Below are 23,392 nucleotides of genomic sequence, written 5' to 3'. Positions count from 1 at the left end.
CATTTCTCCCTGTTAAAATTCATCTTCAGTTTATCAGCCTCAAAGGGTAGATGAAACAGGTAAGTGTCAGTTTCCAAAAAGCTGCCAGTGATAAAGGCAAACATTACTCCCAAGGACAGTATTCTACATTATTGTAGCTAACTGCTAAGAAAGCCCTTATCCTAGTTTATACCAACCTAGAATCACAAAAAGAATGGAACTCTATTGGGGGGGAAACAGGGCTTCTGTGGCAGTTCTCAAAATGCAGGGTCGTAGTGGTGAAGATGTGAATGGTGAAATCCATGCATATTCAAGAGAAATAGGTGAATGCAAAAAGCATTCATGCAGTCACTAAGAAAGCACCATTTCATGCCATACTGTGTGTCCAGAACACTCTCTTCAAGGAAATGAATCTGTCTCTCATGGATGCCACTGCTCCCTCTCCCAATTGTTCCATCTGTGGTATTTTATCTTGTTAAGTTGCTTTGAGACTTTATTTTGTAAAAAGCAAGTAACAAATGTGATAAATTAATAAATACATGGCTAGTGATAGCCACACTAATTCAGGGACTATATGCTAAGGCTCCAATCAGCAGTATAGCTAGTGGATTTAAAGGTATGCATGTGTTCCACCGGGACGCAGGTGGCGCTGTGGGTTAAAGCCTCAGCGCCTAGGACTTGCCGATAGAAAGGTCAGCGGTTCGAATCCCTGCGGCGGGGTGCGCTCCCGCTGCACGGTCCCAGCGCCTGCCAACCTAGCAGTTCGAAAGCACCTCCGGGTGCAAGTAGATAAATAGGGACCGCTTACCAGCGGGAAGGTAAACAGCGTTTCCGTGTGCGGCTCTGGCTCGCCAGATGCAGCTTTGTCACGCTGGCCACGTGACCCGGAAGTGTCTCCGGACAGCGCTGGCCCTCGGCCTCTTAAGTGAGATGGGCGCACAACCCCAGAGTCTGTCAAGACTGGCCCGTACGGGCAGGGGTACCTTTACCTTTACCTTTATGTGTTCCAAAGGACAAGCATTTTAATTAATCAGTGTTAGATTTCTATAGAAGTTAAAGGTAAAGGACCCCTGACAGTTAAGTCCAGTCGCAGACGACTCTGGGGTTGCGGCGCTCATCTCGCTTTACAGGCTGTCCATAGACAGTTTTTCCGGGTCATGTGGCCAGCATGACTAAGCTGCTTCTGGCGCAACGGAACACTGAAACCAGAGCAGTGCATGGAAATGTCGTTTACCTTCCCGCCGGAGAGGTACCTATTCATCTACTTGCACTTTTGGCGTGCTTTCGAACTGCTAGGTTGGCAGGAGCAGGGACCAAGCAATGGGAGTTCACCCCATTGCGGGAATTCGAACAGCTGACCTTCTGATCGACAAGCCCAAGAGGCTCAGTGGTTTAGATCACAGCACCACCTGCGTCCCATTTCTATACTACCCATCAACTAAGTCCTTTGGGTAGTTTTTACACACAAAATTTAGGCAGTGTGGCCACTGAGCGACAGTTCATCATGAAGACCGAGGCTGAACACCAGATTAAATGTGGCTACCTGGCGAAAGCTCCAGTCATTCGTCTCCCTCCTCCCATCATGCTCCTGAATAAGAGAGTGACAAAACACAGAATTCAGTTGGGCACAACTTCACTCAGTCCAACAGCATTTTCTTACTCAACATCTTCCCAACTTTGATAGACAAACACCTAGGGATTCTAAAAGCAAAGGAAGCTTTATTCTGTGAATAATCGCGAGGCAATATTCACATTAACTGGGTGGTGGGAATTGTCTCCAAGTAGATTGTGACTGAGCTATCAAGAAATCAGAACCTTATTTCTCACAACCCCAAGTTCAGTCAAGCAGAGCCAGGTGTTAAAGGCATATAGTTGGAATTTAAAGAGACAGAATTCACAGTCCTTTCACATAAAAGTCCTGGTTATCCCAATCTTTCTTTCTTTCAGCAGCCCATTTAAGGGCAAAGAAGTGCCTTTTTGTTGTCACAACTTGAGGTTGTGAGAACTAAACAATGAGGAGTCATAAACCCTTGCCAGTCTCCTACTAATGCTCCAGGGACCCACCAGTATATTCTGATCTACTTTAGTTTACCCTGACCTAGCCAATGGAGTCTCTATCAGCCTTGCATGATTTGGATGGGGGCACATTTTTCATATCCATTTTGTGACGCAGATGGGTTGCACATCCCCACCTGTTTTCTAGGACTTTGATGTGTGGCTACTATGTGTGCATCACCAGTTCTATGCAACACCTTCCTGCATGCAAAGCTACCATTGGATCATGTGTATGCAGAGGTGGGACATATTTGATATTAGCATCCACGTTTACTTTTACCAAAGTGTTCACTCACGTACAAACATTTCTGAGGATACTCACCCACGTCGGAGTGCTGAGCGGAAGTCCATCTCCCCTGCTGCAGGTGCCTCTGTAACAACATAGATTGCAAAAAGAAAAAAGAAAAATTGTAGTAATGAAAATATATTTGCATCCAAGGCACCAACAGCCACACTGTAAACATTCTCAAAATCTTTCCCTCAAAAAACATGAGGGGAAGTAACCATACCTTTCATTTTGGTTACTAACTTGGAGGCTGAATAAATTATATTTTTGTGTTCACCGCAGCACCTTCCTATAGGTGTCTACTCTACTCACAACCATAATGGGACTACACAGGTGAGTGTGTATAGATTTCAGCCTTGGGAGCTTTCTCTTTTATAGTTCTGGCATTGATGTTTTCCCTGCTTTTCTTCTAGTTGTCCCCATTGGGAAAAGCTGAGCAATCACACCCCCATTTTGCTTATGTTCTAGCTTTCATTCTTCTTTTTGCAAGATAGTTTTTATTAATTTTCATTTTTAAACTGATTCACATGGTTGCACTGAGATAAATCTTTGTTTACATTAGAGCATATGGCCTGCAACAATTACATAAAATAAAAATAAAAAACAATAAACAAGCAGATAAATGTTTCAGGATATGTTACCAAAGTTGTGCCAAAGGGGATGAAGTGGGTTATTGCCTGTTTATGTTCTTGTTTTTAGTGCGCTTTTTTTTTAACTTGTACTTTTGTGTTGTGAACCTGAGGTCTTCGGATGGATGTTATGAAAATTTAATAAATAAATAATAAATAATAATTGCCAAAATTGTTACAGATATGAAATGATGTGTAATAACATGTATTGCTTAGATTGGCGACCAACTGATGGGAGAACTGTTTGGTTTTATATAGTATTTCATGCATGCCAGACTGTGCTGCAAACTATGGATACCATTCTACCATATGCCTGGTTATTTGTATAATAGGAGACTGCATAAAATCGTCATGTTTCTTTTGGCCTCTTGCAACTTCTTCTAATAATGTTGTTTGCCAATTTTCAATATACCATATGTCCATGGTTAATAATTGTTCTTGTAGTGGTTAACAGATATATTATAAGTTCCTTGTTTTTAATTTGCAACATATCATGACAAGTTGAGCCAGTCCTAGGGTCATGGGGACTGTTTGCCCATAATCAAATTTATTTCTGTAAATACATTTTTCCTGATTTTTTTCAATTTTTGGACACTCCTACCACATGTGTTGATATTCCCCAATAGTGGGACATCCTCTCCAACACAATGGGGAACTGTTTGGTTTTATATAGGCTAGAAACCTAGGTGTTAAATTCCAGCCATACACAATTTGAAGAACTCTTTCTCTGGGGGTTGCCAATATGGTTTTGTATGGCACTTTTGTCCACAGTCTGTTCCACGCCTCTTCTTCAATTTTTAAGCCCCAATTCAGTTCCCACCATCTTCTCAAATTGTGCTGAGAGCAAAATTGAACATCTATAATAGATGTATACAAAGATAGTATTAGTTATTTTGGTTTTTTTTTTGCTATTTTGCCAAAAGCCCATGATATTTGAACGGATGTAATACCATAAATATTTTCCAATATTCTGACACATTTAGGGCCAAATCCTTTTTTTAAACCACTCCAATTAAATACTTTGGTTTCACATAGTCAAATGCTTTAATCATATCTAATGATAAACACACCAGGGGTGATGATTTTTTTTTGTCCTATTTGATCTGTTTAAATGTGATTCTTCCTGTATGCATGGCTCTCTCATCAGTGCCTTTATTTCCCCCCACAATAGGTAAATAGACCACACCCTAGCTCTCATTGTTCTGGTTTTGTACTAAGGTGCTGAAACAACAGTGCACACATTTCATTTGCCTTTTAATCAGCGACAGAAACTTTTGCAACTGAGATGCGTTAAAAGCGGTAACTGCACGATGCCTTTAGAGTGAAATTGTTGGTCAAACTAGTCATCTAAAAATATTGCAAGTTCCTGTATTTGAGGGGAGTCAGATAATTGGGCTTCCAACACAGTCCTACTTACTCTTTCAAATCTTGTGTGGGGAAGCACTATGTGCGGTAAAATTCATTTCCCCTTCTTTGCACTTCCTCCTTTAGAACTGAACCTAAATAGAGCCAGGGTTTATATTCTGACATATTTTTTTTTTTACTTTTGCTGACTTAACTGACCAGGACTAGATGGAGATACAGAATTCATCTCCATTCAATTGGCTTGCAGTCAATTTCCATTTTTTAAAATTGTTTGTTTTAAAACAATTTGCTTGTTTTAAGATTGCCAAGATTAAAAAACCACAACCACAAACAAGACATGACTTTGATTTTTCAGATAGGTTTGTTAAATTAGACTCCAGAAGAGACAGTCCAGCCAGAAACCGTGTCAAGGGTTAGCCTAGTTAATATTCAAATACTTAATAGTTCTCTTAACTGAATCCACAATGAAGTTGTCATTATGTTCCTTAAAATCTGTTGCAAAGATAGGAAACATTTATCTGTTTTGTTTTAAAATGCATATTTTCTTTCTTTTTTAAGTGTTCAGAAATATGTATTTACATGAAAAAATTGTGCAATTTTACAGATCAATGTGGAAACAGGATGGAACAGACGTATAAGTTGATGGATTCAAAAGTGAAATGGAACAGAATAAGACTGATTCACCATCCCTAGTATGAAAGATCTTGGAAACTCTTAAATGTATCCCTTAAAATAAATGCTACCCTTTGAATTATTAAATATCTCCACAACAGGGGATGTCTGGCAACTCAAATGACAAGTGGGAGAGATCTTTAACTACAGTTAATCGTACCATTTCTTGCTCGCCCACCCAGAAATCTCATTCTTACTCTTTTACCAAGTGGCCTCAGTGATCCCCCTCCCCAGTTGATGTAGCTTTTCTAATCAGTGCTTATGTCAGAAATATTATCACTATGAAGAAAGGAGGGATAGCTACTCCAGCAATGCAAGGCACCTCTGCCATTATTAAAAATCATCTTACCATTGACAACGAGGCTAAAATTACAGCTATCAAACTTGTCCTTCGTAGCCGCTTCACATCTGTATGCTCCTGCATAAGCCATTTTTGCTTCAATGATTTGCATTTCAAAGACATAAATCTTAAAAGAAGAAGAAGAAATAAATGGACCATTTCACACAAGGCATTTTGCATTCAGATCTCCTGCATTGCAGGGGGTTGACAAGATGACACTGGCGGTTCCTTCCAACTCTGTAATTCTACGATTCTATGTGTGTCTGCCTGCCTGCCAAGAGCACTGAACTCCTCTTGTGTCTTTGAGAAGCCCAACAAGCATTCTTCATTCTCATCTATAAAAGACCTACACATTCACTCTTTCCTCCTCGCTTCTCCAGATTGAAAATGTTTTTTGCATCTTCTTCTCCAAACCTTCCAGTTGCCAAACTTTCACCATTACCACATATAGATTTGGCAGTGTATCTAATCTTCTTTTAAAGCCATCTAGGTTGGTGGCCATCACTGTCTCCTGTTGGAGCAAGCTTCACGGTTTAACTCTGCACAGTTTTTGCCCAATAGAAAGAGTAGCTTTTAATAAACTTTTTGTGACACAAGAGGAATGTAGGGTAGCTAGTGTATGCAACTCCTGGCATTTCTACTGCAGAGGAAAGATTTTCTTTAGCCTTGAAACAGCAAAAAATAAAAATAAAAAAAATGCTAAAAATAAAAAGATGGAAGGGTCAGTCTGTGAGTTGTACCTTGTTATTTCGGTCATAATTCTCATGAAGCTGGAGGTGTTTCCCCACTTTGCTTCCCAGGTCCATCCACTTCCCCTTGAACCATTTCACAGAAGGCTTCTTCAGGAGGCTTTCGCCTGCCACTTTGGCAGTGAATGTAATGTTCCCACCTTGAGAAGGAAATATATTAACGTGTGATCTGAGGTGTAACAACTGGAGAGAGAGAGCCAGCCAGCCAGCAGAAGCATCATTTCCACCCATCCCAGCTCTAGGCTATGCACTTACCAACAGTCACTTCTCCATCTTGTGGCCGAGTCACAAAGATACCAATAGGATCCACAGGCGCCTCTTGCTGGGCTTCTGCAGAAAGAACTGGAAAGCAAATGAATGACCCTGGCCTTTGATATCTGAGATACGGGTCTTTAGGACCAGCCCACTGCATTGTATCATGTGTTCTAGACTACAGTGTGGATATTTCATGCTACTTCCAAGCTGCCCACAGTATATGTTTCTACGTATAGAGCTATTCCTTTGAGATGCTCCATTAACTCTCACTTCGCAGGCCTATTTCTAAACTGTTTCAACAGATCTTGCCCTCCACGTGTCCCACCCCTGGCACATGCTGCGGGGACGAGGCCGAGCGCAGAGCCCAGCGCCGGCTCCTCCTCCCCGCAGCATGTCCCACTGGGCAGGACGCATCATGTGCTGCATCATGTGATGTCACATAAAGCACCCCCCAAAATGTGGGGGGCAAGTTTGCATCCCTGCCTGGAACCCCTGGAATCACACATTGTTCGGAGATTGAGGTGCAACAACACAACTGGTCAAGCTGTGCTTGAGATGTTGACTTGTCAAAATGGTCCCCTTCCCTCCAATGCACTGACAGACTTTAATTCTATGGGAAGGGGGCCAAAATTCCACAGATGACAACTTGAGTGCACATTTGTGCATACCGATAACGTTTTGACAGGTTAGAGTGGGGTGACAGCTCAGTGCCAGAGTACATGCTTTGCAATTAGGGATATAAGAAGGCATTTTCTGTTCTGTCATGGATTCGCTGCATGCAACTGTATTTCCATTCCACTGGAGTTCATCTTCTACCAAAATCTATGTTATATAATTTCTTGCTGTCCGTTGTGACAAAATTATGTAACATACATTATGTCATCGTTACATTATTGCACTCCATTCATTTCAATGTAAAGAAAACACAATGCAAGTAGATTACATATTGTTTGAGGACTGATTCTCCATCATCCCTATTTGCAACTGAAAGGCCCTGAGCTCAATCCCTGGAATCTCCAGGCAGGCCTGGGAAAGACTCCTGTCTGAAACTCTAGCTGTTGCTAGTCAAATGAGTTTGATAGACCCATTATATGGCTTTGGAATGGAAATAGAGTTGCATGCAGCGAATCCAGGGCAGAACAGAAAATGCCTTCTTATATTTGTAGAAGATGGCTTCCTATGCCCCTACCTGTAAAAGGAAAACTGTGTGATTTACAATGTATTTGGAACAGTAAATAGGGACAGTTGAAGTGCATGCACAGGCTTGCGTTTTGTAATACATATTATGCGGTGCTGCAAGTGTCTCTGTTTTTCCCTTTGGTACAAAGACACATTTATTTGACACATGTACAAAGTAATATATGAACTGGTGCCCGTTTGTACATTTAATATAGCCAGGGCTTTTCCCCCAGCAGGAACTCACTGGAACTCAGTTCTGGCACCTCTCAGGTGGGCGCCATTGCCATTCTAAGAGAACAAGGGAGGTGTTCATGGTGAGTTCCAGCACCTCTTTTTCTAGAAAAATAGCCCTGGATGTAGCTCACAAGTTCATTATTGTTCTTCTCTTGCTAGTTACTATTTTTAACTATTCCTACTTTTCCCATTGAGCCTATTATTTTATTATTTTCATTATTCCATTATTCTAACTAGAGGGAGACTACTACCATCACATCTTGTTTACCTTCTGAACTCTTGCTATCACCTGTAGGTTCATTTGAGATCGTTGGCTGAGAAGTATCTGCTCCTTTAGGTGCATCTGAAACAGCTGATTGAGGAGCAGATTCAGGAGGAGGAGGGGTCTCTTCTACCTTTTCTAGAAAGGAAGGGAATCAAAGAAAAGTAATTAAAAGCCCCATGTTATTTTCTATATATAAAAATGTTTTATTTCAGTTTCGCAATAAGAATGAATAAGGGACATGCTGAAAACCTGGTGCTTTTCAGCAAAGTATAGTGTACTATTTTAAATGGTGTCTCATGTTACATGCATTATCCTACGGTATGTGCACAATAGGATCCAAATAAGCAATGAATAAATTCATACTTTTTGAGCAGAATGCATGCTCAGATGTTGCAAAATTTGAGCAAATGATGCAAAATTGCATCATTTATGCATCTGTCAATAGAACTGGTCTTACATTTTTGCTTTTTAGGGTTTGAAATTTTATTTTAAGAAGGCTTTAATGATATAAGTTAGAAACTTGGAAATATTAGAGCAGCTAAAACACTTGATGCTAAAAGTGGGGGAAGTGTGGCTGTAGAGCACAAGATTATTATTATTTCTGGGTTTTCTTTTCTGCTCTTACATGAACTATGCAATGAACAAAGTAGACTCTTTTTAGAACAGTTAAGCCCTGGCCACACAGGCAACTCAGTTTCTGAAGAAGGCTTAATATCTTTGAAGGAATATACCGTAATGAGAGAAAAGATGAAAATGAAAAAAAGATTAGCTGCCTTGTTTCTGTCAAGACACCCAGACAAGAGTGTATCGTACAATTGTTTTCTCAAACCTGTTCTCTGTAGGGTTGTTGTCCGGAATGATTTAGCTGCATAAAACTGCAAGTGAACTGGGGCAGCATTCTTGCTTGTTCCTTCTTAGGGAAAACTGAAATGCCTTTCACCCTTAAAATTGATGTCTCAATCATGCCCTTGACTGCAGAGAGACCAATATGCGAGGGTAGATTGCTGTGGAGTGCTGGGTCATTCACGTATTGTCAGGGCCATAAAACAATGCTTGACTGTTGAGTTTACGTCCAAGACAAAACCACAACCCTGGTACCATGCATTATAATTTATCCCATTTGGACTAATGGCCTTATTTGCAAATTATACCCAGTTAGCAAGAAAGTAGTTTCCCAGTGAGGAGAGAACCATTAGCTCAATAATTTATGACTTAAATGATTTTGAGAAAGGTCTGATGAAATAACCACTCCATCATAATGTCTCTAATGAGGCTGTGTGCATCCACGAACCATTTTGAACCCCATTTACCTGGTTCTTTGACTTTGAGTTCAAATTTGACCTTCGAACTTCCGGCAATGACAGCATATGTCACATCATCCTCTTTTCCGACACTATTGATGGTCAGTGAGTGTTTGTTCCCCTCTGACTTGATGACATACTTGTCACTTGCAGCGATTTCTATTCCATTTCGCTGCCACTTCACCTTGATACCTGTCTTCTCTGTCTCTGCTTCAAAAACAGCAACACCTCCTGCGACGACATCTGTTGTCTTTGGCTTCTTGATGAATGCAGAAGCTAAAGAGGACATGAAAAGGTTTATTTTCCGCAGCAAGGCTGACAAATGCATGCAGATCTGCCCTCCCCACCCCCTCTTTGTATTGGATAACAAAAAGAATAAGACTAATCTGTGAGTAATCAGAAGAATACCTTGAGCATGAAACATCTTCCTTTGGGGGACTGCTGCGTTTTTAAGATTTTTTTTATATGGCGGGAATTTCATCTCATTTAGTCTAGTTAGAAATGTTGACAGTTTTAAATTTATTGCTCATAAAAGCACAATACAGAAATTCTGAATTGCTAACATCATTTTGACATATGCTTGCCAACATCCTATCCCATTTTTGTGTAGAATTCCTCATTCACAACTTGTATTTGTTTAAATCACTATTTCACACTAAACTGTTTCCAGCTTCTACAAATCCTGTTTATTTTTTGCTTGAGCAGCTCTATTAATTCCTGGCAAAGCCCTATTGAGAGAATTGGTTTATATTTTCCATAATAGTTTGTCTATGAAAGAGATAATGTTTTAAATAAATGTTGTTGTTGTTTAGTCGTTTAGTCGTGTCCGACTCTTCGTGACCCCATGGACCAGAGCACGCCAGGCACTCCTATCTTCCACTGCCTCCCGCAGTTTGGTCAGACTCATGTTTGTAGCTTTGAGAACGCTGTCTAACCATCTTGTCCTCTGTCGTCCCCTTCTTCTTGTGCCCTCAATCTTTCCCAACATCAGGGTCTTTTCCAGGGAGTCTTCTCTTCTCATGAGGTGGCCAAAGTATTGGAGCCTCAGCTTCACAATCTGTCCTTCCAGTGAGCACTCAGGGCTGATTTCCTTAAGAATGGATGCGTTTGATCTTCTTGCAGTCCATGGGACTCTCAAGAGTCTCTTCCAGCACCACAGTTCAAAAGCATCAATTCTTCGGCGATCAGCCTTCTTTATGGTCTAGCTCTCACTTCCATACATCACTACTGGGAAAACCATGGCTTTTACTATACGGACCTTTGTTGGCAAGGTGATGTCTCTACTTTTTAAGATGCTGTCTAGGTTTGTCATTGCTTTTCTCCCAAGAAGCAGGCGTCTTTTAATTTCGTGGCTGCTGTCACCATCTGCAGTGATCATGGAGCCCAAGAAAGTAAAATCTCTCACTACCTCCATTTCTTCCTCTTCTATTTGCCAGGAGGTGATGGGACCAGTGGCCATGATCTTCATTTTTTTTGATGTTGAGCTTCAGACCATAATTTGTACTCTCCTCTTTCACCCTCAATAAAAGTTTCTTTAATTCCTCCTCACTTTCTGCCATCAGGGTTGTGTCATCTGCATATCTGAGGTTGTTGATATTTCTTCCAGCAATCTTAATTCCGGTTTGGGATTCATCCAGCCCAGCCTTTCGCATGATGAATTCTGCATATAAGTTAAATAAGCAGGGAGACAATATACAGCCTTTTCATACTCCTTTCCCAATTTTGAACCAATCAGTTGTTCCATATCCAGTTCTAATTGTAGCTTCTTCTCCTACATAGAGATTTCTCAGGAGACAGATGAGGTGATCAGGCACTCCCATTTCTTTAAGAACTTGCCATAGTTTGCTGTGGTCGACACAGTCAAAGGCTTTTGCATAGTCAATGAAGCAGAAGTAGATGTCTTTCTGGAACTCTCTAGCTTTCTCCATAATCCAGCGCATGTTTGCAATTTAGTCTCTGGTTCCTCTGCATCTTCTAAATCCAGCTTGCACTTCTGGGAGTTCTCGGTCCACATACTGCTTGAGCCTTCCTTGTAGAATTTTAAGCACAACCTTGCTAGCGTGTGAAATGAGCGCAATTGTGCAGTAGTTGGAGCATTCTTTGGCACTTCCCTTCTTTGGGATTGGGATGTAGACTGATCTTCTCCAATCCTCTGGCCACTGCTGAGTTTTCCAAACTTGCTGGCATACTGAGTGTAACACCTTAACAGCACCATCACTTCCACTGGCCTTGTTATTTGCAATGCTTTCTAAGGCCCATTTGACTTCACTCTCCAGGATGTCTGGCTCAAGGTCAGCAACCACACTAACTGGGGTGTACGAGCCATCCATATCTTTCTGGTATAATTCCTCTGTGTATTCTTGCCACCTCTTCTTGATGTCTTCTGCTTCTGTTAGGTCCTTACCACTTTTGTCCTTTATTATGGTAATCTTTGTACGAAATGTTCCTTTCATATCTCCAATTTTCTTGAACAGATCTCTGGTTCTTCCCATTCTGTTGTTTTCCTCTATTTCTTTGCATTGCTCGTTTAAGAAGGCCTTCTTGTCTCTCCTTGCTATTTTTTGGAAATCTGCATTCAATTTCCTGTATCTTTCACTATCTTCCTCGCATTTTGCTTGCCTTCTCTCCCCCGCTATTTGTAAGGCCTCGTTGGACAGCCACTTTGCTTTCTTGCATTTCTTTTTTATTGGGATGGTTTTCGTTGCTGTCTCCTGTATAATGTTGCGAGCCTCCATCCATAGTTCTTCAGGCACTCTGTCCACCAAATCTAAATCCTTAAACCTGTTCCTCACTTCCACTGTGTATTCATAAGGGATTTGGTTTAGATTGTATCTTATCGGCCCAGTGGTTTTTCCTACTTTCTTCAGTTTAAGCTTGAATTTTACTATAAGAAGCTGATGATCTGAGCCACAGTCAGCTCCAGGTCTTGTTTCTGCTGACTGTATAGAGCTTCTCCATCTTTGGCTGCAGAGAATATAATCAATCTGATTTCGATGCTGCCCATCTGGTGATGTCCATGTGTAGAGTCGTCTCTTGTGTTTTTGGAAAAGCGTGTTTGTGATGACCAGCTTGTTCTCTTGGCAGAACTCTATTAGCCTTTGCCCTGCTTCGTTTTGATCTCCAAGGCCAAACTTGCCAGTTGTTCCTTTTATCTCTTGATTCCCTACTTTAGCATTCCAATCCCCTATAATGAGAAGAACATCCTTCTTTGGTGTCACTTCTATAAGGTCTTGTAAGTCTTCATAGAATTGGTCAATTTCAGTTTCTTCACCACCAGTAGTTGGTGCATAAACTTGGATTACTGTGATGTTAAAAGGTCTGCCTTGGATTCGTATTGAGATCATTCTATCATTTTTGAGATTGCATCCCAGTACAGCTTTCGCCACTCTTTTGTTGACTATGAGGGCCACTCCATTTCTTTTACGGGTTTCTTGCCCACAGTAGTAGATATGATGGTCATCCAAACTGAATTCGCCCATTCCCGTCCATTTTAGTTCACTGATGCCCAGGATATCAATATTTATTCTTGCCATCTCATTTTTGACCACATCCAACTTACCCAGGTTCATGGTTCTTACATTCCAGGTTCCTATGCAATATTTTTCTTTACAGCATTGGACTTTCCTTTCACTTCCAGGCATATCCGCAACTGAGCGTCCTTTCGGCTTTGGCCCAGCCGCTTCATCAGCTCTGGATCTACTTGTACTTGTCCTCCACTCTTCCCCAGTAGCATGTTGGACACCTTCCGACCTGAGGGGCTCATCTTCCAGCGTCATAACTTTTATATGCCTGTTGTCTTTGTCCATGGAGTTTTCTTGGCAGGGATACTGGAGTGGCTTGCCGGTTCCTCCTCCAGGTGGATCACGTTTGGTCAAAACTCTCCACTATGACCTGTTCATCTTGGGTGCCCTGCTCGGCATAGTTCATAGCTTCTCTGAGTTATTCAAGCCCCTTCGCCATTGCAAGGCAGTGATCCATGAAGGGGTTATACAAGTGTTATTGGACTTCAATTCCCATTCGCCCCACAGGCAAGCATGACAAAGTGCTGGAGCTGCAGTCTAGCAGCATCTGTCAGTCCACCCTGTGCTCTTGCTGTTTAAACATCTGGGAAGACTCATACAAAACAAGTCCCCAGAAGGCAGAACTCTATTTGTGCAGCTGAGTGAAAGCACCAGACAACTTGATCCATTGTGTTTGCACTATGGGTATTAATATTTAAAATCCCCTTCCAATGGATATTAAGTAGGTCTTTTAATACTCATTAAATTCATATGATATGCAGAAATTTACACATATCACAGATGCTAAAACACAGAAAAAGGAGGTGCAGGGACACAGGGAGATCAAAGCATATGTGGTGATTGGTACTGTGCTGCTCTGCACCAGGGAGCTTTTTCGCAGTCTCTCTAGCACAATTGGGAGTCAAGCCATTTTGGAAGATTACCAGGAAGCACAAACATCTACCATTTGGCTCCTTTCCCCATAGCATTGGGTTTAAAAAGATTTAGGGAAATATTTCTGTCGAAGCCCAGTCATCATCACTCATCCTATTAGCCTCAAAAGCTTTTGTAAATATGTTAACTGCTTGACAACAATGCAGCCTGTAAAAGTTCCAACTTTTAAATGGCATCTTTTCAGCTGCAGTCAGGAACTCCCTGCTGTTCACAAGAGGGAGGTTTTCTATTTATATACTATTTTTTTAAAAAAAATCAAGCTGCTGTAGAGTTGAAACACACTGCAACTCACAGGTAAGATTCACACATTATGTTTTTCTATCATCATGATGTTATCTCACATTGTTCTTCTCATACATCACTTCAGCTATTCTGTAGAAATGACTCAGCTTTACAAACAAATAAAAATAGTCTCCTTCCCTGAACTTGGATATCTAATATCTCTTTCTCTTAATCATCCTGTAATATCCAGTCCTATTCCATTTAAGGTAATTCTTAATAGTTCTTCCTGAAGTATAGCCATGTCAACATGTTGCTGCCAAATGATTAGTCAAGTGCCTTCTCCATAAAGCTTTCGTGTTGTACTCTGGTAAACTAGTACAGCTTCCAGCCAGAAGGACACTGAGAATTTGTGTCCTCTCAGATGTCTCCAGTTCTTCCATGGCAGTTATGCCATGCTGTCGCCGAACCCCTGGACTGCTACCATCTTAAATCAAATGTTTAGATAACTTCCAATTATTGTGCAGATGATACTCTAGCCTTAGCTGTGCAAACATACTAATTATTGAGGGGAAAAAATGATTTCATGCAACATCACAGTCAATGTTAAGGATATGACAGAATATGGATCAATTAACCAGAAAATTGTGTATTTTACCAAATCACATCTCTTGGTTGCTTAAATTTGCATTGTCACAATTTCATCCAATGAGCATAAAAACTAGTTCCAGAACTTCTTGAAAGCCAACAAATTAACACATGGCTTAATTCCAGGCCCCCCCTTTGAGCTTGCAACCCTGCATCAAATGCCCCCTTGGCCCCCCTCTGATTGGCTCCGGGGCCATAAATACCCCATGCAGGCTGCATACCTTAGGTGATTTCTCACTGGGCTCTGCAGTCTGCAAAAACTACAGTCACTGGATTGTCCTGCATAATTTTGCCCTTGGACCCACTCAAGACTGCTAGCTCTTCCCTTAGCCAGGACTTGAATTAAAGAAGAAAAAAGTAAGGTAATCGAATTATTGGAACACCCCCCCCCCAATTTTAGGTGAGTCATGGTCCCCCCTCCACCCATTTAAAAGGGGTTTCCCTCCGGCCCCTCTTAATTTGATGATCCCCAGCAAAGCTCTGGGCTTTAGTTCACTCATGCTCATATACGCATTCCCCCCTCCAAAGATTAGATTTTTGAATGTGAGAATCCCTGTTCCTTTATTTAGTTTTACTTCCTGTGAATTCCAGCACAGCCATGGCACACATGAAAATAAATGATAATAGTATTTTCTTCCAATTTGCCTCCAATCAACAAAATAACTGCCCATGAGTTTGGCATGTACATTTGAATGCTCCAAATGTGTCAGTGAAGTAACTTGTCTAAGTGTTTTGCTCTGGAGCTATATAACGTTACTATAAATTCCTTAGCTGAAAAGAGGCAAAGGCACTTTCTGCACTTATAGGCTTAGCTACCCCTTGATCCCAACTTGTCAAGTCTCGCTATCTTACATTCTTCTTCCCCTTCAGCAGCTGAGGCTGTAAATTCCAGTAACATGAGTAAAAGGCTAGCAATAAGATGGACACACACACACACACACACACACACACACAGAGCCTTACTTTATAACCTTGTGTATATAATTGTTCTGTACATCTGTTGTGCCACTGGTGCAATAATGCAAAATAATTATATTTATATCCCCCTCCCTTTTTACAGTTCTTCTAAATCTGCAGATAAAAACAAGTAATACTTAATGTATGACTAAAGAATTACATAACCTTCAAGCTCTTCAAAAAGAAAACCTAGTAAAACATTCCAGTCTGTGAATCTAATTATGCCTCACTTAGATTCCAAGAGGAATTTAAAAAGCACAAAGAGACTTACGGCAGGTTAAAGGCCAACAAATGTATTACCGCATAAGCTTTTATAGACTAGAATCTGAAAGCTTAAAACTAGTGCAATAGTCTTTAAAAGTGCCATGGAACTCACATATCTTTTTTTTTTTTTTTTGCATTCTCTTTATTAATTTTCATTACACACCAATACACACAAGACAAATTCATCACAAACAAAAAATAAACCAAACAACATGGCTAAATAGAAAAAAAAGCAAAGAACAAAAAACAACATATAACTAATTGACTTCCCTCCACCTCGGTTTTGGGTTATATAATAAAGGATTTTTTCCGCAGTTTATCTTTAAGACTTCTGCACGTCGGAGGGTTATATTTAGCCTGCTGTGATCTTTAGATTTTTAAAATCTGCTTCAATATATGTTATGAATTTATTCCATTCCTTAATAAACTTTGTTTCTTTCTGATCTCTGATTTTTTGTGTTATTTTTGCCAATTCTAAGTATTCGAATAGTTTACTTTGCCAATCTCTTACCGTTGGGATACTAATTGACTTCCAATTTTGTGCTATTAATATTCTAGCAGCTGTTGTTGCATACTGGAATAAAGTCATGTAACTCACATATCTACTACACTGGAAATTATTACAGAGAATGCAAAGGTTTTTCTGAAAAACGTGAACACCACTGCTGTTTGCAAGTCTCTCTCTCGTTTACTTATCAAAAGCAGTTTTCTTCTTGAAAACCCAGTCACAGTGCCTAAAGTTCAAACTTTGTTAAGTATCACTGCTCTTCCCACAAAACTTTATAAGATGATTCCGTATTTGGAAAGTCCATTTTATCGCCTCCCTGTTTGACCCTGTAATTGTTCCCAAGATAACAGATACATTAATAAAATATAATAATGATTTCAGAGCACTTTATTAATTCAGAAATCATTGCAACCCACTAGAAATGTCTTCTTATCCTATACTGCAGATATCCTATAGTGCAGGGATGAGACTAGAAGCCTGGAAAATAGTGTGTGCATGACTGAAGTAATATTTGATAGGAGATATTGTATACTGTATGTTGCTTGAGGGGGCAAAACCTTACTACAACCAGGGAGCCCAGAGAGAGATGGTAAGCCCCCATCAATAACAACAGGAGAACACCAGAGCTCTGCAGTTCAGAGACCTGTCTGGTCCAGCATCCTGTTCTCACAAGGGCCCAACTAGAGGTCAATGAAAAGCCCACAAGAAGGATATGAGCACAACAGCACTCTTGCAATTGTACTCAACAGCAACTCGTATAAGGAGGTATGCCACCTGCTGCTTCCTCTTCTTCCTCCTCCCCACTGCCACTGACACCAACACCACCAGGGGAGGGGGCAGGGGTGGGGCAGAGTTGTTATCGGCAAGGGGCAGGGAAAGAATTGGCAGAGGAGCAGCTGGTAGAGGTGGGGGTCGGCATTTTCTCAGTGGCAAACCATCCTGGGCCAGCCCTAGCATAAGCCCCAAGTAGCAAGGCTGAAGTGGGCAAGCTGTTCCAAATGCATTTGGAGACAAAATTCTCCCCAGATCAGGTCTGAGAAAAGACAGGACAATGTAGAAAAATACTAGAATGCAGCCATGTTCTCTGGAGACACACACATACACACACAAACACACATACACACATACGAGTGGTACCTCGGTTTACGAACTTAATCCGTTCCTGAAGTTCGTTCTTAAACCAAAACCATTCTTAAATTGAGGCGCGTTTTCCCTAATTAGGCCTCCCACCGCCAGTGCCTTTCTACTGTTCGGATTCCGTTCGTAGACCAAGGTAAAGTTCGCAAACCGGAACACTACTTCCGGTTTTGCAGAGTTCGTAAACTGAATAGTTCGTAAACAGGGCTGTTCATAAACCGAGGTACCACTATATATAAAATTTGTAAAAATGGAGTTAGCTGGTGTCTAGTCTAGTGTGGAAGCAACTCCTAAAAAGCTGTAGGTTTAAATTTTCCACCAAAGCTGCTACGTAAGTGAAAAAGACTTCAAGCCCTTTTGCCAGCATGATATAGCAAATGGCAGGACTTGTCCTGCACCTCAAGGGTTATGCAGAAGAAAGAATTTTCTAAAGGTGCAGCTTGTCTCATTCCCGCAGAAGTGCAGCTGCAAAACCTTCCTTCTTTTTTAGAACATTTGAAGATACAGAAAGAAGCACTTCTATTGCATCTGATCACCCAAATGCTCTGGTTTTAGAAGTTGATCAGGAACACAGGAAGATACATGTCTTATCCAAGGTCAGACTATTTCTCCATCTGGATTATGACTATCTACTCTGACTGGCAATAGTTCTCTAGAGCTCTTGGCAGACATATTTCTCATCACTTGCTAACGGAGCATTTTAACGGGAGACCTTACTCATGCAAAACACGGGCTCAGCATTTGGTTCCACAATGCTTGGGATAACATGACAGGCCAAACTCAGGGAAGCAATAACATAGTTCCCATAGACTAGGAATTGATTCAGATTTTAGGACAGCAGACTAAATACCCTTAGGATCCCAGATATATTTCCCTATTGTTTAAGTTATCTGCAAGTTGAATGTACATACTGTATAAGGAACAGCTTCAGTCTTCCCTGTTCACACCAGTAGGTGTTCACATTTTGTGTTTGCCCCTGCCTTCTAATTTGTTGATTGAATTATGCTGATTAAGTTGCAAATGGGCATGCACACAGATAGCTTGCAGGCACACACTGTCTTAAAAAAAAAACACCCCCATCCAGGAAGCGTGCAAAAGCATACAGTAAGGCAACTGTAAATTCTCAGCACACAAGTTTTAATATGGTTTGCTTCTGCTTTTTTGGTCTTGTGCAATCTGAGGGATCAAAAGGGAAAGAAAAAAAGCTCCTCCTTCAAGAGCCCTGGGAATAGAAATGAAAGGGACTGTAAATTCTCAGCACACACATTTCAAGGATGATGGGACTTGTAGTACACAAAATCTGGAAGGTAACATACTGGCTACCTCTAGTTTACTGCAAAGTGTGAACAGGACCATTACAATCAAAGCTCTTCACCATTAAGTGTGCATGGTGAAGAACTATGGTAAGTCACAGCCCTCTGACAAAATCATCTATAATAAACAGATTTACATAACCATATGTACTTATACATCACACTTTTATGTATATGCATACAGCCTTTTTCAGATACCTTTTAAAAACATGTGTGAGGCAGCTTAAGTCACACAAACCATATATTTCAAGCACACTTACACGCAAACAAGGCAAAAGGATACAACCTGTTAACACAGCAAACACTGTATCATGTGTGTGTGTGTTTGTATATAGCTAGACAGACAGAAAAGAAAGTGCAATATTCAGAAGCACTATATGAAAAAAAACTAATTTAAATCAGGGAAATATCAGTTGTTGGGTGACTGTACTTTCTCTGCTTACCAGCTGCTTGGAAATGAAAAAGAGACTAGACTTATTCACTAGCTTTTATATTGTGGCAAACATTAAACAATTAATTATATAAAACATTTCAAATGCAACAATGAATGCCACCTTCTCCAGTCATTACATTACAGAGACAGAACTTGAGAAGAGTGTATGAATACTGTTTTCAGAACAGCAGTTGTTAAATACTTATAGGTAAGGTCAGTACTTTTTTCTTAAAAAAAATGTTTAGGGGTACTCTCATTTTCCTACTTATATTTCAATACTGCCCCTCAATGAGGCCAAATGTAGATTCACAAAATGTTTAGGGGTATACGTACCCCTGCGTCACCCCAGAAAAAAGGCACTGGGTAAGGTCCAAAATTATTTAGATGCTGCAGTTGTAGACAATTAAAAGAAGAAGAATATTTACAACCATAAATTTTGTTTTCTTTCTCTGCATTACCCAGCCTTTCAGAGAAGATATAAAAGTGACTTTTCTGGTGACAAAATCTATTCTGACCCTATACCACCTTTCAAAAAGGAGGAAGGATGTAGAAGGATGTACATTTACTATTTAGGGATCTCAGAGTGGCAGACAAGAACCAATCTTATAGGGAAAAATACCTCGTTTTCTCATTCAGCTGTAAACTTACATTTGCCTCAAAGAAAGTGATGGAGAAAAAATAACAACAATGGGAGTCACTTTTCTCCCCCACAAAGAAAGCTTCCAAGAGATGTACCACACCCTGCTTCCTCCAACTTGAAGGTGATGAGGAGGACCTAAGAACTGGGAAATGAAAACTATTTTACTTTTTTCCCTTCTTGATTAGATGTTTGTGTGGTGGTGATATGTGTTTGTTTAAATGAAGCTAATCCCAGTTAATTTAATTATCCTTGAATTAGGCTTCTATGCGCTTACTTCAAAAGAAAGCCACCTGTTTGTTTCCCCTTCAGTACAGTTGTTGCTAAGGAATCTTGTTTCACTGCCTGATGAAGAAACCTGCTCCACCTAGCAGTCTCTCTCCCAAAGAGGAAGGCAATGCTCATTTTTTTCCTGTCTCTAGTTGAAGTCCTTACCTGGTTTCTTTACAGGTTCTGGCATCTTAAGGCTGGCTCACCAGGAGCTGACTGAGTGAGACTGCAAGGAGACTGAATGACTTCCAAGCCCCCCTGCTAAAGAAATACTACTGGGATGCCCCCTCCTGCTCCTCCCTCTTGTTCCCCAACTGTTGTCAGCACCACTACCTTATCAACAGCACAGAGCACTTGACAGAATTCTTCCAGCCAGGATAAATATAGCTGGGTACCATGCGTCAGGGAGTGTGAACCACTCAAGAACAGGCCCTGCTGCTCATTTGATGGAAGAAAAATCCAAGCGCACACCATGATGCTCTTTGCCTCACCCTCTCTGCCACATGCAATTTGCATATTTATATGTGACCATGCACATTGAACCTCTAAATACACTGGTTTCTTCCAGGCAATGCTGCTTATTGGGCATCATCCTGATTTGTTTGCACGAAGCTTGTGAGGAGGTCAGATAACATCAGCTGTTGAGCATTCATTCTGATCTCTTTACAAGGAGGTTGTATGATGTTGCACCAAGCAATTGTTTTCCTACACTTTCCAGTACATTTCCCCATGCATTGCAAGAAGTAAAAAAATAAATATTTTGGAGGGGGGTACAAGGGTTTTCGATGTGGAAGATGGTCAGAGGAACTTTAATTGCACAACCTGAATTTGCCGGCATGTGACTTAATCACATCCAAAACCAGTGACAGCCTGGAAGTGCCCACTATGGGCATGATCCAGTCAAAGTTAGGCATTTTCAAGTCCCCTTCATTTAAATGGGAGAGGTGATGAGTGAATGCTCAAATCTCTCCCACTGAAATCAGTGGGATAGAAACAGGCTTAGCTTTGGCTGAATTGTCTCCTTTGTTTTTGGAACGACAGTGACAAATGGTAGACTTGGGTACCCAAACCTGACTAGCAGCAGCGTTGAAAGAGAGTTGACTCCCAAAACTTGGACAGACTTGCATGGGAGAGGAATATAACAGGGCTTCACTCAGTTGGGTATCTGTGATCCACACATTATAAAAACTTATATCAACCTTATAGATTGCAGTCAGGCTTTTATCAAAAGTTAAGTTTACTTTTCATGCTTGCAGAAGGTTTCCTCTCTTTGTGCATTGGCACTTGAACACAAAGAATGACAGCGGCATCATTTTTGCCTAGCATAAGGTTTCTTCTTTTGAAAGTGAACCTGTAAACTGTGGTTTAGGACTGAGTTAGAGGTTTTTTTCCATATCTACCTTGCCAATGCAGACTCCTCTTAAATAGTTTAACTCCACCTCCCTCCATTATGAAGATTGGGCTGGGAACTGGCAAGCAGCCCAATCATATTTGTGGCTCTTATATAAACTTCTCAGCTGTTCTGTTTTAAAACACATATTTATTTCTTTGGCTCAGATCTCGTCCTCATGCTCAAAGGACAAATGGACAAGGAATGATTTATGCCCCCCCCGCCCCCCGCTGCTACTGTGCTGCTAGCTACCAGATGGCAGCATTGTAATGATATAATACATATTACCCAGTTTGCGCTGAGTTTTATGTTCCTTCACAGACATACTCCGATTTTCAGAGCTCACTCATTTCCCTTTGTAAGGAGTTTTGAGGTCATTAACTGGACACTGAACTTTATAAGGTTTGCTTCAAGCCATCAGAATCCGCCTCGGTGCAATGGATAACATTTCTTTTGCCACCCAGAGATTGACCACACATAGTGGCATATTATCACAGCTAAGAGACTGAGCTATGAATCTCAAAGTTCCCCACTCAAATCTTGTTTCTGTCAGGAACTCAGTGGCCTTTTCCAAGCCACTCGTCCCCAGCCTCAACCCCACTACCTAAAAATAAAAAATGGGAGGGGGGTTAATAATGCTGATTTACCTTACACTGTTGCTGTTAAAGATTATAAGTAGATAATGCATATGAGGCATTTTGAGCACTTGAAAGTGATGTAAAATTTTATGGAATTATTACTATTAATTATTACTATTGCATCAATTAAGTTTTTTAAATTTGTTGTTAGCCGCCCTGAGCCTGGTTTTCTGAACCGGGAAGGGCGGGGTATAAATAAAAACTTCTACTTCTTCTTCTTCTTCTTCTTCTTCTTCTTCTTCTTCTTCTTCTTCTTCTTCTTCTTCTTATTATTATTATTATTATTATTTTGATGTTTATTTATTTATTACATTTATATAGCTGCCACATAACAGCTGCCGCAAAGCAAAAGAATACAACATTAATTTAAAATACAGTATAAAATAAGGGAATAAATTATTTTTGAGAAGCTGAAACACGATGAAAACAGTTTAAAATTCAATTTAAAACAGGGAGGCCTAGGCCTGAGTGAATAGAGAGCGCTTCACCTGAAAAGTCAATGAAGATGGTGCCAGACAAACCTCCCAGGGGTAGAGTGCTACTACCAAAAAGGCTCTGTCTGTAGTGGTTACCCTACTTACTTGGTTTGGTGGAGACCCCTGGAGTAGGACTCTTTCCAGGGAACTATAGGTGAGAAAAAGCAGAGACATCACCTTGCCAACAAAGGTCTGTATAGTTAAAGCCATGGTTTTCCTACTAGTGATGTATGGAAGTGAGAGCTGGACCATAAAGAAGGCTGATCGCCAAAGAATTGATGCTTTTGAATTATGGTGCTGGAGGAGACTCTTGAGAGTCCCATGGACTGCAAGAAGATCAAACCTCTCCATTCTGAAGGAAATCAGCCCTGAGTGCTCACTGGAAGGACAGATCGTGAAGCTGAGGCTCCAGTACTTTGGCCACCTCATGAGAAGAGAAGACTCCCTGGAAAAGACCCTGATGTTGGGAAAGATTGAGGGCACAAGGAGAAGGGGACGACAGAGGGCGAGATGGTTGGACAGTGTTCTCGAAGCTACCAGCATGAGTTTGACCATGCTTCTGGAAGACAGAAGTGCCTGGTGTGCTCTGGTCACGAAGAGTCAGTCATGACTAAATGACTAAACAACAATAGGTGAGAAAAGGCTGTCATGTAAAGAACAAAGCTGCTTGGGAACAGCATATTAGCTAGATAAGAAAATGCTTGGAGTCGAAGAGTTGGACTCTACCATGTCCAAAATG

General features: G+C 40.8%; 1 protein-coding gene across 1 annotated transcript in view; it reads right to left on the bottom strand.

Moving 5' to 3' along the window:
• Positions 1-20,469, bottom strand: part of MYBPC3 (myosin binding protein C3) — a 67,997-nt gene extending 47,528 nt beyond the window's left edge. The window contains exons 1-8 of the mRNA XM_079996071.1: positions 20,315-20,469; positions 9,319-9,585; positions 8,012-8,143; positions 6,331-6,417; positions 6,067-6,215; positions 5,336-5,453; positions 2,357-2,405; positions 1,523-1,567 (exon numbers count right to left, since the gene is read on the bottom strand). Coding sequence (XP_079852197.1) covers positions 1,523-1,567; positions 2,357-2,405; positions 5,336-5,453; positions 6,067-6,215; positions 6,331-6,417; positions 8,012-8,143; positions 9,319-9,585; positions 20,315-20,339 — 872 coding nt within the window. The 5' untranslated portion in view covers positions 20,340-20,469. The remainder of the gene's footprint in view (positions 1-1,522; positions 1,568-2,356; positions 2,406-5,335; positions 5,454-6,066; positions 6,216-6,330; positions 6,418-8,011; positions 8,144-9,318; positions 9,586-20,314) is intronic.
• Between the last annotated feature and the right edge of the window lie 2,923 nt (positions 20,470-23,392).

Source organism: Podarcis cretensis (assembly GCF_951804945.1).
Source record: "Podarcis cretensis genome assembly, chromosome: 1".
In the NCBI taxonomy this organism is placed as follows: domain Eukaryota; kingdom Metazoa; phylum Chordata; class Lepidosauria; order Squamata; family Lacertidae; genus Podarcis; species Podarcis cretensis.
This window is presented reverse-complemented; position numbering and strand designations above follow the sequence as displayed.